At 50.3% G+C, this 17,416-nt stretch overlaps 1 protein-coding gene across 4 annotated transcripts in view; it reads right to left on the reverse strand.

Moving 5' to 3' along the window:
• Positions 1-17,416, reverse strand: part of OVOL2 (ovo like zinc finger 2) — a 41,683-nt gene that overhangs the window by 14,464 nt on the left and 9,803 nt on the right. For all 4 annotated transcript variants that reach the window (XR_009558878.1, XM_060284100.2, XM_030872417.2 and 1 more), the window contains one exon: positions 13,356-13,548. Coding sequence is in view for 3 of the 4 variants with exons in the window: in XM_030872417.2 (XP_030728277.1) it covers positions 13,356-13,548 (193 nt within the window). In the remaining variant the exon portion in view is untranslated. The remainder of the gene's footprint in view (positions 1-13,355; positions 13,549-17,416) is intronic.

The following is a 17,416-nucleotide window of genomic DNA, read 5'->3' on the forward strand; positions in this document are numbered from 1 at the left end:
TATCTACAATGGATTATTATCCAGCCAGGAGAAAGAGGAAATCCTACCATTTGCAACAACATGGATGGACCTTGAGGACATTATGTTCCGTGAGATAAGCCAGACAGAGAAAGACGAATAGTGCGTGGTGTCACTTAGATACAGAAAAGTCAAACTCTCAGAAACAATAGAAAAATCGTTGCCAGGGGCTGAGGGAAAAAAAAAAATCATCATGACCAAGGATGAGAAACATGAGGAAAATGATTAAGGCAGGAGACAAAACTGTCCACAGAGCAAACATAATAAAAAAGGATGCACACAGCAAAACACCACCACTTGCCTGCCTTAATGTCTGGGTTTCAAAGTGGGCAGAGTAAACCTTGTTTTCATTTTAGTTTGGGTTTCACTGGAAAAGGAGTTATTTGGGAGGTTGCCCTCAGGAGCGGTGACCCCATGAAAAGTGGGAGGTGACTCCCCACCTGCAGGGGAGGGAAGATGATGATGACAAGGGGGAGAGGGGTCATCCAGCCAGTCACCACTGTGGGCAACCAGAGTCCACATGGCCAGACAAGGTGCGGGACAGAGCAGAACACACACCTCAGAGTTACCCTGGCCCTCGGGAGCTGGAGTCTTTGTTCGCCTGCTCCAGTAGCACCGCGGAGAGCACCCTGGGTGGGACAGGTTCTCTCTCCCCAGCATGTACAGCCTGCCTTGGGGTAGAGTGGCCTCCAGCAAGGACATCCTCAGGCTGGGCTGCAGGTGTGGGCAGCCACGACATGGACGGGTGTGCCCAGAAATGGCAGGGGTCACAGGACACTGATGGCGTCGGCTACAGTTAGGAAACCATTTCCAACCTAGATCTCCTGCTGGCTTTAAAAGTGAGCTACTATGAGTGGAGCCTGCCTTCCAGATGGAGGCCACAGGTACCATATGAGCAGGGAGCTCAGCCAATCAAACCACAGTCATGCCCATGCCCACCGTGGGCACCCGACAGGGTGAGATGGGAACTTAGGTAAGGAGACCTCAGTAGGTGTATCTCAGGCTCTAAAGTCGGGGGGGATTCAAGGAAGCATATAGTGACCCATGAGCACGGAAGCCCAGAGAGGGTGAATGCTGTGCTCGGGGTCTGTGGAACAGAGTGGGCTGCCAGCTCTCAGAGCATCTCAGAGCCCAGAGGCCAGGAGGACCACTGCCCGCAGTAATCCCCAAAGCTTTAGGCTCAAAATTTAAGAGTATGTGAAAACATCAATCAAGATATATATTTTCAAAATTAAAATACATACAAAAAAATCCATGATGAACAAGTTATCAAAAATTTAAGTAAGGACAGGATCCACCAGGGCTGCATGGAGTCATGTTGGAGCTTGAGGCGAAAGGGAAAATGTGCATCCCCATGTAGACGTTTGTATTTGTTTTTTTAATGGTTAATTTTTTTTCCCCAAGAATGTTCGAGTTGCTGAAAGAATAGTGAAAAATTGAAAAACAGGTGTATTAAAATTCACATTCTAAAATGCTTAAATAGTTTATTTATGCAATAATGGGTTTTATCATGATTTTACTATCCTGGCTTTAACGGAAGCAAGCTATTATCAAAAGATATTTTCAAAATCTACTTTTCTCGCTTAACAATATCCCTGGTGCACCGCAACACACTGACCAGAATGGCCATCATTTAAAAGTCTACAAACAATAAATGCCAGAAAGGGTGTGGAGAAAACGGAACCTCCTGCACTGTTGGTGGGAATGTAAGTTGGTGCAGCCACTGTGGAGAACAGTATGGAGGTTCCTCAGGAAACGAAAAATAGAATTACCCAGCAATCCCACTCTTGGGCATACATCCAGACAAAACTATAATTTAAAAAGATACATGTACCCCTATGTTCATAGTAGAATTATTCACAATAGCCAAGACATGGAAGCAGCCTAAATGTCCATCAACAGATGAATGGGTAAAGAAGATGTGGTGCATATATACAATGGGATATCACGCAGGCATAAAAAAGAATGGAATGATGCCATTTGCAGCAACATGGATGGACCTAGAGATTATCATACGAAGTGAAGTAAGCCAGACAGAGAAAGACAAATACCATATGATATCACTTATATGTGGAATCTAAAATATGACACAAATGAACCTATCCATGAAACAGAAACAGAATCACAGACATAGAGAACAGACTAGTGGTTGCCAAGGGGGAGGGGCTTGGGGGAGGGATGGAGTGGGAGGTTGGGGTCAGCAGATGTAAGCTATTATATATAAGATGGGTAAAAAACAAGGTCCTACTGTATAGCATAGAGAACTATATTCAATACCCTATGATAAACCATAATGGAAAAGAATATCAAAAGAAAGAATGTATATATATATATATATATATATATATAACTGAATCACTTTGCTGTACAACAGAAATTAACACAACATTGTAAATCAACTATACTTCAAGAAATAAATAAACATTCCTGGAGATTTTCCCATATTGGTGCTTACAGCTTGGTCTCATTCCTTTTTAAGAGCACCGTGGTGTTTTGTTGTACAGCTGCACCCAAATCCCATCTTTTAAAAACTGTAGAGACTGAGGAAGCCCTGCTCCAGCCCACACCCTCCCATCACATGATGCTGCCTTGTACAACCTGGTACTACGGTGTAGTCCACCTCACATCACATCACCTAGGAGCTCGTTGGAAGTGCAGAGCCTCGGGCCCCACTCCAGACGTCCTGATCCAAGCGAAAGCAGTGTTTCTCAAATGTGAGCCCGAAACAGAACCACCTAGAGGGCTTGTCAAAACACAGATTCCGGGCCCCCCTGCTGGTGGATCTGGTTCTGGGGTGGGGATGAGAATCTGCATTTCTCACAGGTTCCCAGGTGCTGCTGAGGCTGCTTATGCTGGAGTTACAGGTCTGAAGCAACGCGTGGTGAAGCCTTAGGACGGCACTTGGGGTGTCTGAGGCAGCCGGCTCCCCCAAGTCCTCTCTTCAAAGTTAAATGTCCCCAGTTCCTCACTGGTGGCGCGTGGTGGGGGGCCGGGAGAGCTATGTCTGTTCATGAAGTTTTTTAAGTACACAGATGACAAAGGAAGTCAAAATGGAAAAAAATACTCCCCCCACCCTCGTTCAACCACCTGAAAAAATCGAGTCGCTTCCACTTTTCTTCCTGTCCACATCCAGAAGCTCCCATCCTTTCCTCTAACGTTCATGTGAAAAGAATTGTGTTAGCTCAATGCTGTGGTGGGGTGTTCCTCCAGCCCACCCACGCAGAAAGCAGGCCTGTATTATATTCCACATGTTTCAGAAAAACTGCTAAAAGAAACTCCTTTATAATCCTCAGCACTTGGCACATAATAGGTGCTCAGTAAATCATTTTTATTTTTTATTTTATTATTTTGTTTTTGGCCGCACCACGTGGCTCGTGGGATCTTAGTTTTCTGACCAGGGATCGAACCTGGGCGCTCGGCAGTGGAAGCGTGGAGCCTTAACCACTGGACCAGCAGAGAATTCCTAATAGGTGCTCAGGAAATAATTTTTGAACGAATGAATGAATGAATCCTACTGGCCCAGGTAAAAGAGAGGTCACATCTTGGGGCTAGTTTTCTACAAACGCAGGGGCCGTGAGGCCTCTCCAAAGGAATACACCACGTAGGTTGCATGTCTGGGCCACAAGGGGCTTTGTGTTAACCAGGCCTCTGCGCCCACGTGGCAGCTGGTTCCCACCACCTCTGGCTGATCAAGCAGCAACCTGACTTCAGACCCAAAGCTCATCAACACAGAAATTCACCCAGAGGCCAGCTGCTCCTTTCAAGGGTGACTGGAAACAGCCCTCGACTATTTTAAAACATCCAAACCCAACCGGTGGGGAAACCAGCACACTGACACCAGGCTTTAACCTGGATTCTGGAAGTGGACGCTTCCAATCCTACTCCTGGGGGTCCCCACTCCCAACGGTGACCTGAGAAGGTGATGCAGACGGGGCTGCATGGCTTTGCCTGAGCCCTGCCCCTTGCCGAGGGCATCGGGCCAGGGCCAAGTCCACTCGCACGGTCACGTCTCCTTCCTCTCTTCATTCCCAGCTCAGCCGAATCCTACGGGCACAGCACCCAGCAGAGCCTGGATAGCCAGGGCTAGAGGATTTCAAAGCCCTGCGCCGTGCAGATGACGGCTAGGATGAGGATGACTGCGGGGGGTGGAGCGGGGTAGACAGGAGGTCCCCACACCTCTAGTTATGGCAGTTAATTCTGACTTTTGCAAACCTACCCTCCCCACCCCGCTCTGCAAACACCACATTCATCCCTCGCTCACTGGTGCAGGCAGACATGGTCACCCAGCAGCCGCCTCTTGGTGACTCTTTCTGGGCTGGGGAACAAGTCCCTCCCTCCTGGAGTCCTCCTCTCCCCCAAACTCGGGGGCCAGGGAGGAGCCCCAGATGAGGGGGACAGATACCAAGGCCTCCCTGACATTGGGCCTCACCTGTCCTGGACGTGGGCGCTCTCGAGCAAAGGCCAATCTTGTCCGAGCCTGGAGTGGGATCCCGGAACCATCCCCGCACCAGGCATCATTAACCTACTGACACCTACACAGTAACAGAGTCCAAGGCCACTGGAAACCCAGGCACCACCCATCAGCCACGCATTAACTGAGTCCACACCTCAGTTTCATCACCTGTAAAATGGGGATAATAATTGATACCCCTTGTAAGGCTGCTCTGAGGATTAACCAAGATCTCACAAGCAAAGGATGCAGCACACACTGAATATTCAACGGGATGCAGCTTCAACAGCTTACAGTCCAGGTCAACAGGACGCAAACACGCTCTATTCAGAAGCTGGCTGGCTGGTGGGTATGTGAATATCTAGTATCTGTCTTTAAACTGTATCTATATGTACACCTTTTTGTTCATTATCTATTTTACAATAAAAAAGGATAATTTTTTCCTATAATAAATCATAATGGAAAAGAGTATGGAAAAGAATATATATACACATATGTATAACTGAATCACTTTGCTGTACGCCAGAAACTAACACAACACTGTAAATCAACTATCCTTCAATTTAAAAAAATAAATTTTTTAAAGGCTAATTTTTTTAAATGTCGTTCCTAGGCAGCTGGTGGAGAGAGGAGGGGACAGACGTCCTTCCCCGTCCACCCTCCAGACTACTGTGCTGCGGGTCTGTATCACCTCGAGCAGAAAATACTGTGTGTTGGGTTATCACAAAGGGTCTCTTCTTTTCAGATGTTCTATTCCTACTACCAAATCAAGCTTCATGTCACTCATCCCCAAAGAAAAGTCTTTGTCGCTGGCGCTCTCTGCTTGCTGTAGCTAAGTCTCCTTTACTGGACTTTATCCAAACATGGACTTCAGCAAGGAGCTCTCTGCAGGCCTCCTTGTGGGACTGGGCATTTAGGACAAACTCTTCGGGAGGCAATGTGACCACCCCACAAACATCATAATGGGTCTGCCCTTTGGCCCACTTCAGGGAAATTATCTACAGAAAGACTCACACAAGTAGGCAAAGGATTTACAAGAATATCTGTGGTAGTCCTGTCTAAAATTAAAAGAGAGAGACAGAGAAAGAGAGGAAGGAAGGAAGGGAGGGAGGGAGGGAGGGAGGGAAGGAGGGAAGGAGGAAAGAAAAAACCGACCCTGAGAATGTAAATAAGTGTCATCATTTGGGACAAGAGAAAAAAATGACAGCGCCTCCACATTTGAAATTACGTCATAATCTCATATTAAGAAACGCTCTGACAACTATTCAAAAGAGTGATGTATGTCTACCTCTGCAGATGGGAAACAATCTCCAGGATAGATAGTGCACGAAAAAAGCAATGTGTGTTAAAAACTTCTGGGGAAAAAAAAATTAAGTGGTGGCTTGCTTTCAGGAGTGGAACTAGGGCTTGGCGTGGAGAGGAGGCTTCTTTTTTTCTTTCTTTCATTCTTCCCTTTCAATATTATTTTTTGTAGCTAAAAAGTCAGTCAAAATAAAAGAGGGGAGAGTTTGGTGAGTGAAGGAGGCCACCCTACAAGGCAGCATTCAGCTCCCTCGGGGTGGAGGTAACTCTATTCTTTACTCCCACCCGCCCCGCTCCAAACTTCTCCCAGCCTGCATTTTTCCCAGTCCAATCAACCCTTCCCCGTAGGCTCCAAACAGACACCATTGTTTCCTCTTCTTCAATCAAGATGGGATTTGTTTGCCTTCTCCTCCTTCTCAATGTGGCCCAGATGGAAGATAAGGCCTGAGATAAGGCCCCACCAAGGGGGGCAGGGCAGACCCTGCGCTCCGGCCAGAGCCCCCTCCCCACTGCCCGGACCTCAGATCTGAATTCCTCAGCCTCCCTCCGTGGAACTCAGTAGGAATGGCAGGCGCACCTCGAACCAACTCCTTTACTCTAGTCAGGGTCGTAAAGTTATCACCAACCCGAGTTATGCCCCCCTGGAGCCCTCACAAACTGAGCGGGGGACCCCGCACATGTGTTTGCCCTTTTCAACTGGTTACAGCAGCGCAGGTTTTCTCCTCTGTAGTCTGTATACTGACTGAAGTCTTTTACAAAGTAAGTAGTCACTTTACATACGAGAAAAATAAAATGCATTCAATGCAAGCTGTACTTGTCTGATGAGCCTGGCACACCTGGTCACGGTGGCGAACAACGCCCAGACCACAACTGACACCTCAGTAAACGTTCACCACGCCCCCAGGCGCCACTGGCGCCGGGGTCCCTGGGCAGCGAGGGGGGAGACGCTCAGTGCTCAGTTTGGCACCTGCTGGTTGTTGGAATCTAAATGACAGATTTCCCCCACCCACACCCTGCCCCCAGCAAACTCTCTCCTTCCCTGGATGGCCAGCTGGCTCAACCTAAAACACGTGAACAAATCCAGAAGAATATTCTGTAAAACCAGGCCCCTGACGTTTTTCACGGGCTATGAACTGAATACACAATCCTGTCTTGAAAGCTCATCCCTCCCACCCGCCGTCTCTACTTTGTCCTGAGGTGGGTCAACAGCCGTAATTTCACACGTTGGCCTCAGTGACCCTGTCAACTCCACTTAAATAGAGCAATTCCCTCTATTATGCATGCAGTGGACCCTCTTGGTCCCCCATCAGGACCCCCTTTTCTGGGCCAGTACTTCACTCCCCAGCTGTCACCTATGTTGGCAGCTGACAGTTCCTGGATGTCCCCTTCTCCAAGGAACGGGCACTGGGCAAGTGACCTGCCCACCCAGGGGAAAGGCAGCCTCTGACTCACATGGGCACAGAAATGTCCCCCACTTGCCTGGGGACAGGACAGGCCTGTAGCGCCAGTCACACCCCAGGGCCCTGGTGGGATCAAGCTGGGGCCACATCCCTGCTACCCTGTCCTGCTCTCCCCTCCCTCACAGGTTTCTCCCAAGAGCTCTCCCTCAATAAATCGGTTTATAAGAATCGCCATCTCAGAATCTGCTTCTAGGGAACCCAACCTAAGTCAATTTGGATTGAAAAGAGCCACTCGTTTGCAGACGTATTTTCACAAAATGTTAACCGAGTTTCTTCTGTTCCAGTTTCTCTCTTCCAATCTGGACTCAGATGTCATTTGCTGCTCCCCCTCCCCCATCTCACACACACACACACACACACACACACACACACACACACACACACACACACACACACACACACCTCTGATCTACTCTTTCCTTGGTGAAGTCATATCCAGAAAAGAAGTCTTAATCTTTTCTTTCATCTGCTTGGATATTAAGGTAAGACATTTCCAGGCTCCGGTTTCCCTGGACCTTTTCCAAGAAGTTTCCTCGTGTTCTGAGTCTTAGAGGCCCCGCTCTCTCAGGAGGAGACGTGGGGGAGGGGATTAATCCCGATCCCCGGTCCCACCGTCTTTGCCCACCTCATCAACACTGTGGTTGCAGTTCTCAAAAGAAGGGTCCTGGGATCCCAGGTAAGTCTTCAAATTAGTCATGGTCTGGCCCAACCGGACTGGGAGCAACCATAACCTTCACTCGTCTGCCTACTGTAGTTGTGAGAACACTGTCCACATCTTTGCTTCTGGTCCAAACACAACATTTACTTGTAATTGTCAAGAGCCAAAATCCAACATTCACGTCTCCATCAAAGGCAAAACCGAATTCCCAGAATTCTGGTGAGACCTTTTGGAGCCAGTGAGGTGGTACACATGAACTACAGAAAGGTCTGAGGAGCCCAGATTTTTGCTCTTTTTACTGATTATCCCTTTTGCACAGAGCTCAGAGCTTGCAGGGCAGGCCTCTGGCGCCAGGAGGCCAGGCCTGTCCCTCCAGCCCCCGCAGAGGGGCATCCCCAGAGCTGGGACCCCTTTATTCCGTTTGCCACCAGCCAGTTTGTCAGCAATGTTTTGACTCCTCTTCCTGGTCATTATTACCTGGAGGCACATCTCCATCAGAAAATAAACCAGGGAATTCGTCCCACCCTCCCCTTCCTCCCATGTCCACATCTCCGTTCTCTACATCTGCATCTCTATTCCTGCCCTGCAAATAGGTTCATCTGTACCATTTTTCCAGATTCCACATATCTGCATTAATATACATATTTGTTTCTCTTTCCGGCTCACTTCACTCTGTATGACAGACTCTAGGCCCATCCACATCTCTACAGTTGGGAGATTATAATTGACTTATATACACTACCAACGTGTAGAATAGATAGCCAGTGGGAACCTGCTATAAAGCACAGAGAGCTCAGCTCGGTGCTCTGTGACGACCTAGATGGGTGGGATGGGGGGTGGTGGGAGGGAGGTCCAAGAGGGAGAGGATATAGGTATACATAGAGCTGATTCACCTCATTGTACAGCAGAAACTAACACAACATTGTAAAGCAATTATACTCCAAAAAAACCAAACCAAAACAAAAAAGAAACAGGGAATTCCCTGACTGTCCAATTGTTAGGGCTCCGCGCTTCCACTGCAGGGGGCACGGGTTCGATCCTTGGTCGGGGAACTAAGATCCCATGTGCCTGGAGGCACGGCCAATTAAATAAATAAAATGAACCAGAGGGAAAATAGGTTCAAGACATTTCCATAATGCTATTTGTTGGTCACTTTAAGAGTCAAAATTATAATAAAAAATTTTTTAAATCATTAACTGTAGATTCAATGACCTTAGAGCTATCCAACAGAGATTAAAATGCAAGCCATTTTGTAATTTTAAAATGTCCAGTAGCCTCATTAAAATAAGTAGAAACAGGTGAAATTATTTTAAGGATACCTTTTGTTTAACCCAATATATTCAAAATATTACCACTTCAACATGAAATCAACATTAAAAATTGATATACATTACGTTCTTATTTTGCATTAAGCCTTTGAAATCTAGTGTCTGTTTTACACGTAACCACACATCTCAATCGGACCAGCCACCTTCCGCGGACCCAGAGCTCCCCGTGCGCAGAGAGGCTGCAGGGTTCCAGTCCTAAATGCCTCCTGAGTGCCAGCCTCGCCCCTCGTGGGATAAAGTACATGATGTCCTTTGGGGAAGCATCAGGTGGAAGGCGCTTTCATTCAGCAACCCGGTGATTTTCAGCCCCTCCTTTAGGAGTCACTAGAAGTCTCATCTTTGAGGAGTAGGAGATGAAGGAGCCCAGGGCCCTGGGGGTGGGGGTGGGGGTGGGGCGGGGTGCAGGCCACCCCCTTTCTGCTCACTCGGTGGCCAGAGGACATGCTGGCACCACTGAACACATGCTCAGACTCCTCAGCAACCCACTGTAAAGCCCAGGCTGGAGGGTGCGGTTTGTGCCCGGCCCGAGTTCCTCTCTATCTCGCCTCTTGCAGAGCAAGCTGGCTTCTAGAAACTGAACCGGGGCGGCTGATAAGGCCCAGCCTCGGGAAGGACGCTGAGTGAGCACAGTACTGAGGGGCGGAGACAGAGAAGGGGCCTGTGGAAAGCGGGGGACCTGGACTCAGGAAGACCAGCCGTCCCCAGCTCCTCACCTGTGAACTGCGGGTAACAAGGGCTCGGGGCTCCTCGGGGCTGTTGGACACAACAGGATAAAGCTGAGGGCCTGGCCTGCAGAAGAGCCACCATTCTGAGCTCGCTACCACCTGAGGAAGCTGTGCAAGCCTCCACAGGCTCTCCCGCCTCTGCCAACGCCCCCCCGCACCCCCCGGCCGCTAAGCCTCGTTCTCCCTGGCAGACACTGCCCCCCCCCCACCGAACCCCTCAGCCTCCCACCAGGCCGGCTCGGACAGTCCCAGGAGGCCAGTGGCTTCCTGCCGCTCCTGCCCGATGATGCTCCCCGGAAACGTGAGGTCTGCAAGGGGCTTCGGGGAGGAAGTGCCTAGGAGCAGAGGGTCCCAGGATGGACCCCCAAACAAGGAAGGATGGGAGTTGATGGATAAATACCCCACTTCCTGCCCCTGGAGCAATTCTGGGGTGCATTGTGTGCATTCAGAGGACCCCCAGGGGGCTTGAGCCCCAGTTGCTCCCAGTGGTAACCCACTCAGTAAGTAACTAGCTCTCACTGAGTCTCCTTCCCTCTGTCTCCTCTCCTCATCCCCTCACTGTGCCCCCGGGACCATCTCCCGAATAAACGGCTTCACCCAAATCCTCGTGTCAGGGTCTGTTTCTGGGGGAACCCAAACTAAGACATTCCCCATCTGCAATGCCCCTCCCTCCCCGTCCAACTGTGAAAATCCTGCTCACTCTTCAAGGCTCAGCCAAAAGGACACCTCCTCTGAGAAGCCTCCCTGGTGCCCCTGCCAGCAACAATGCACCTTCCGGGCCTCCCCACCAGCATTCGCCACTTTTTCTTCTGTCTGGCACACCTGCTGGTTTCCTTGGGTCAGTCAGGGGTTTGGGTTCTTTCTCCCTATGTTGGCTGAGCTCTCCACAAGCACAGAGGTGAGTCTTCGAGCCTGCCACCCCGCAGGGCCCCAGGAAAATTCTGCCAACTATTTCAACATTTACCACCACTAATAGCTCATAATTACTAAGTGCTTACAATTTGTGAAGCACTTTATATGCCATTATTGCCCTGAAACCTCGCAGCCATCACTTAGGTGATAGGTAATAAATCCATGCCCATTTTAGAGATGGACATACTAAGGCAAAAAGATAAGTAATTTCCACAAGGTTGCAGAATCAGCTAGCTCAGATCCAGAGTGCTTAACCACTGTGTGACCAACTCAGTGCAAACTCTTACAAACTCTTCCCTGAGAGCAGTCAGTCCCTAATATTTCTACTAATGGAGAATTAACTCAGTCACAGATGAGGCAGCTCCATGTTTACTCCAACTGAAGGTACCAACAGCCCACAATGCTCCCCAAGCCCCCTTCACTCTGTGGGGGCGTGACCACAGAGCCCACCAGGTGAGGAGTTGCAGAAGAAATAGGCCATGCCCTCAAGGACACCCTCAGATAGAGAGGAAAAGCTGAGAAACTCTCCAGGACAACCAACGACAAATGACGGCATGAGTGGTCCCCAATTTCCTCCAGCTCCTTGGGTCAGTTGCCTATAAGCCCAGCTTTGCAGTCACGTAATGGGTCCATTGATAACCAGGGGTCCCCCCATCACCCACAGGACCCCCACCCTTCACAGGACCCTCTACTACCCACAGGACCCTCCACCACCTACAGGACCCTTCACCCTCTATAGGACCCTCCCTAATCACACAGGACCATCAATCTCCCTAAGCATTCTCCCTGCCCCAACCCAGGTGTCAGCCTGGCCACACAGAGGTCAAACTTTTACTGAAGTCAGGCTACTGGTGCCTCTTGGAGGGAAGGTGACAGTGACCAGAGGGGGCAGGAGGGAGGGGGCAGTGTCTTATGGGGGCTGGAAATACTCCAGCCAGTTATATGCTTGTGTTCGCTTTGTAAAAAGTCCTGCATTCTCAAACTATGCACTTATGGTTTGTGTGCTTTGCTGGATGTATGTTACATTTAAATGAAAATTTCACTTTAGAAAAGTTTTTTTTAAAGGAAAAAGAAAAACCTTTTAGTAGGCCAGCCCACTCTGTAGGGTGGAGGACACCCTTCTGAGGCCAGGGAGGAAGCTCATGGCCAGTACTCTAAGAACAAAAAAGTGTGATAAGGGCTTAAAGGAAATCTGAATACAGAGGATCTGAGAAGGGCCCTGTGTGGCGGCTGGGGACCTGAGAGGCCCCCTGGGAGAGAGGAGTGGTCATTTTCCCACCCCACCCCCAAAATGCTGAGGGAAACCCTAAACCCTGAAAGAGCTTGATGGGATCAGTGGGACTATAATTAGTAAATTCTATGAGGTTGTAGGGAGAGTACGTGGCACCAAGGCAAGACTGAATGGTTAGGATGGGATGGATTTAGATGAGATGAAATGGGTGGGATGAAAAGATGAAAAAAAAAAAAAAGAAAGAAAAGAAAAGATGGAGTGGGATGGGGTGGGAGGGGCTGGGACAGGATGGGGATTTGAAGATGGGACCCAGACTGTGAGGGGCTTGACATGGAGCCCATCAAGATGGGGAGTTTGGATTCTGTCCTGCCCAGAGCTGGAGAAGGTTTTTTTGTTTTGTTTTGTTTTGTTTTTGCGGTATGCGGGCCTCTCACTGTTGTGGCCTCTCCCGTTGCGGGAACGCGCAGGCTCAGCGGCCATGGCTCACGGGCCCAGCCGCTCCGTGGCATGTGGGATCTTCCCGGACTGGGGCACGAACCTATGTCCCCTGCATCTGCAGGCAGACTCTTAACCACTGCGCCACCAGGGAAGCCCTGGAGAAGGTTTTTTTAGCAAGGAGATGGCATCTTCGAATTCTCCTCCAGGGATCGCTCTGGCACAGGTGTGGCCCTCAAGGAGCAGCCTGGAGGCCAGGTGTTTCCTAGACAAAACTACCGAGGCTACGAACAGCCAGAGGGGGCGGGAGGGCGGCCAACCGGCACCCCAGGGCTGTCTGTGGAAGGGAGCTGGTGAGGACCCAGACCCGCGCTGAGTAAAGCTCAGGGTGGGGGTGACACTTGCCCACCCGCCCCCACAGGAGGCTCGGGCAGCGCTAAGTCAGCTGCGTGTTCTCTTTCTGAGCTCTCAGGAGGAAGCCACGTGATGCTATTTTGAGACAGACTCACTTCCCGAGAAAGGAGCACAAAATACCAGCAGAGGGACCAGGGGGACCACATTCCATCCCTCAGCCCGGCCCGAGGGCTGCACCGAGTGGGCATCACAGCTCCCAGGACACTTCCGGCCAGTGATGCGCCGCCCATCTCACCGAGGCGAGAACAGGCTGAGAGCGGCGCGCGGGCCCCAGGGGACACCAATGGCAGGTGGCAGAGCCGGGCGGCCCACCCCAAACACCCCGCCCCACGATTCTTCCGGAAACATAACTCTGCCCCAGGCTCCCGACTGGGTTCCTTGCGGGGAAAGTCCAGGGGCTCTTGGCCGCGTCCCTCCCTCACCTGTGTGCGTGCGCACGTGCCTCTTGAGGTCGAAGGTGTCGTTGAAGCCCTTGCCGCAGAAACTGCACAGGTGCCTCTTCACCTGGCTGTGGCACTTGAGGTGCCGGTTGAGCATGCGCTGCAGGCGAAAGGCCTTGCCGCACAGGTCGCAGGTGTGAATCGCCGCGTCGCCGCCGCAGGTGCCTGTGGTGAACTGGGACAGAGAGAGGGGTGAAGACCCGTGTGGGGCGGCCCGCCCACCGCCTGGTGCGTCTAGGCTGGACCTGACTCGGGCTCCTGCACCCCCCCACACACCCATGCTCCCCTTGGTCCTCGGGACAGACCTCTGATTACCAGCTGGGCGCCCCGCCCCCAGCTACGCGCCTACGTTTCCCAGCCTCACAGCAAGTCCTGCGGGCGGGACCACCTGGCTGGTGAGATACACTCTCTAAGGGGAAGGATGGTGCCCTCTCCCCTGATTTACTCCTTCCTGCTCGGGAGAGCAACAGCCACCTCGGACGCAAGGCGGAAGCCAGTGCTGAGGATGGAAGAGCAGAAAGGAAAGAGGAGTCTAGGTCTGATAACATCACAGAGCCCGCAAAGACAGCCACAGTCAATTCCTTCCTCCCGGCCAGCATCCACCAAGAGACTGTCTCCTCTCCCCCTGGATCTGGGCAGGGCCTGTGTCAGTTCCAGATCTTAAGAAACAGTGCAGCTTTTCTGCATCCTCCCTCTTGGAAGCCAGCAGCCATGAGGAAGCCTGAGCCCACCATACTGTGGGGAAGCCCAAGCAGCCATGCAGAGGAGCAATGAGGTGCCAGGTATGAATAAAGACTCACTGGACCTTCCAGCCCAGCCAGGGCTGCCACCAGCTGAGTGAACAAACCCGGCCCAGAGGAAAACTGCCTAGCCCAGCCGTGCCCCAGTTCCTGACCCAGAATCATGAACAAATAAGACGGTCATCTTGGGAAGTGACTTGGTCAGGATCCCACAGTTTTGTTATCAGAAAAACTATAACCAAATCCCAGGTTCTGGACTGCCTGGTTCATTCTCTCAACCGTGTTTGCTGCCTCAAAGGAAGAAAACAGAATCTCTAACTGTGTGAAGAAAAACACGAGATCTGATACATTCATTAAAGGTTTCCTAGTTATCAGATCCTTTAGAAGATGGATCCAACCGTTCTGCCAAAATTCTATTCATAAAAGGACCTAAAAAACTTAATTTTCAGACAAACATTATTAGCGAGAAGAGCTGGTCTTTTCCTGGCTTAACACCTTCCTTGTCTCAAACACCCTCCTTTCATCCACTGGGGTACTGCCTCCTGCCAAGCCTCAGCTCACCTGTTCCCTCCCCGATGAGCTTCTACAGCCACTGCAGCCCCTGCCCAAACTGGTCTGCATACCCCTAAGACCAGTGCCTCTCAAACCTCAGTGCACACACGAATCCTCTGGGGGTCTTGTTAAAATGCAGGTTCTCTCTTGCACTGTTGGTGGGAATGTAAATTGATACAACCACTACGGAGAAAAGTATGGAGGTTCCTTAAAAATAGAACTACCATACCACCCAGCAATACCACTACTGGGCATATATACCCAGAGAAAACCATAATTCAAAAAGACACATGCACCCCAATGTTCATTGCAGCACTGTTTACAATAGCCAGGTCATGGAAGCAACCTAAATGCCCGTCGACAGACGAATGGATAAAGAAGATGTGGTACATATATACCATGGAATATTACTCAGCCATAAAAAGGAAAGAAATTGGGTCATTTGTAGAGACGTGGATGGATCTAGAGACTGTCATACAGAGTGAAGTCAGTCAGAAAGAGAAAAACAAATATCATATATTAACGCATATATGTGGAACCTAGAAAAATGGTACAGATGAACCGGTTTGCAAGGCAGAAATAGAGACACAGATGTAGAGAACAAACGTATGGACACCAAGGGGGGAAAGCGGTGGGGGTGGTGGTGTGATGAATTGGGCGATGGGGATTGACATGTATACACTGATGTGTATAAAATGGATGACTAATAAGGACCTGCTGTATAAAAATAAATAAAATAAAATTCAAAAATAAATAAAATTTTTTTAAAAAAGTGCAGATTCTGATTCAGGAGGTCTTGTGGAGTCTGGATGCTGCATTGCTAGACACCTCCCAGGAGATGCCACCGTGCAGTCCATGGACCACACCTGAGATGTGAGGGGCTGGCCCTCACACGGTTCAGGACTTTATTCCAACTCATTCCAGAGGCTTCCATCAGGCACGAACATTTCCTCAACTAAACGCCTCGCGGAAGCCAGCAAGCATTCGCGCAGGCTCCTGCCCACCCCCCACCCATGCCCCAAGCGCACATGAGGGCCCTGCACAGTCAGAAAGTGTTGGTGGGCAATGGCTCACAGGCGGCAGGAGGCGAAGACCCCAGCACAGGGCTTTCCAGTCAGCCCCCTCCACCAGTTCATTCTCACTGCTCCACCTTAGTCTCGGCCGACACTGACGTGTGCCTGATCCGAGACGGGGCCTGTGCTCAGAGCACCAGGATGGCTTGTCCCCAGGAAGCTGCCAGTCTAGTCGGAGAGCAGACCGGGCAACAGGCCACTGCCATCTGGGAAGCCCCAGCTGCAAGGGGTGGCTGGGAGGGGAGCCTAGCCCAGACAGTGGGCGCACGGGAAAGTGTACCCAGAGAGGTGAACACCTCAGCCAGGCCACGATGAAGAAGATGGGGGAAGGGCAAGGAATATCCCAGAGAGGGCGCTGGGAAAAGGGGGACTGTGTGTAGTCCAGCCTGGCCAGCCTGAGCCCTGGAGAGTAGCTGACGCACAGAGCTGAGGGAGGAGAGAAGGGCAGGGCCCCCAACGACTGTCAAAGGGCGGGGGGGGGGGTGGGCACATTGGAAGATACAGGAGGACAACCGCAGGGCTTGAGTCTGATGACCCTCCTGCCTCATACCCCACCTCTGCCCCCCAAAGGGGTGGGGCCTGGCAGGGCCTGAGGGAGACCCAGCTGTGCCCAAGGCTCTCCTATCACAGGACAGGTCATGGTCTCCTGCAAATCCGCAGTCCCCATTCTGGTCACCGCCTCCCTTGAAGGGATGTGAAGAGACTAAATATGGCCCAGGTCTTGGCAAACAAAATGCCGTGAGCTTCTGAAGGCCAAGTCTACACAGGATAAAGGTCATTTGAGAGGTAGTGCGGCTAATGAAATAGGACAGAGGCACATGAACCTGGTAATTCTGATGAAAAACGTGAAGAAAGCTAGAACTGTCTTCTGAAAGTCCTGCACCATGTGCCCGAGGACTCGCCACCTATGGTTCCAACCTGAACCCTTGTTTACTTTAATCCTTTTGGTAAACTCCTATTTTTAAAATGCTCAGCATGTAACATGAATACCTCCTATTACCGTCCAGGATGGAAATCTCAAATCACTGGCATTATTTGGTTTGAAAAGAATAAAAATTTTGAGGGCAGAGGGGATGGAGATCAGTGACCATTTAAGGGAGTTCAGGGTCAGTGGATCATCTGACTGAGAAAGATACAGAAAGCTTTTTAACACAGGGGAGAAAGAGGGAATGAGGCGAGGGGACTGGAGAGGGAGGGCACCCCATTCTCTGGGGAACTTCCCTCTGGTTTTCTCAGAGCAAAAATAAAAGATCTCCAATTGCCTCAGCAAACGCAGTGTTGCCATTTCTCCACTTTTCACAACATGGAAAACTGAGTCAACACAAAATGCTCATGTAGAGAATTGCCATAAGGTGCACCCTCCAGCCCATGAAGGGTTGTTCGCCAACTATAAATGTATTTCTGACCAATCCAGACTCCAGACGTTTATGAATTATATCCAGAACGTCTGAAGAGGGCCTTTTCAAAAGAAGATGGAGGGTTAATTCAACAGCAAAAAGATCATGGCTGACGAAGCCAGCTTCTGCCAGACTTGTTCACTTTTCAGAGGAAGGAAAACTTCCTTTGTTAGAAAGGTGAGAGTCCTTATTATTCAGTCATAAAAAAGAATGAAATCATGCCATTTGCAGCAACATGGATGGACTCAGAAATGATCATACTAACTGAAGTAAGTCAGACA

Source organism: Globicephala melas, chromosome 15 (assembly GCF_963455315.2).
Source record: "Globicephala melas chromosome 15, mGloMel1.2, whole genome shotgun sequence".
NCBI classification, from domain to species: domain Eukaryota; kingdom Metazoa; phylum Chordata; class Mammalia; order Artiodactyla; family Delphinidae; genus Globicephala; species Globicephala melas.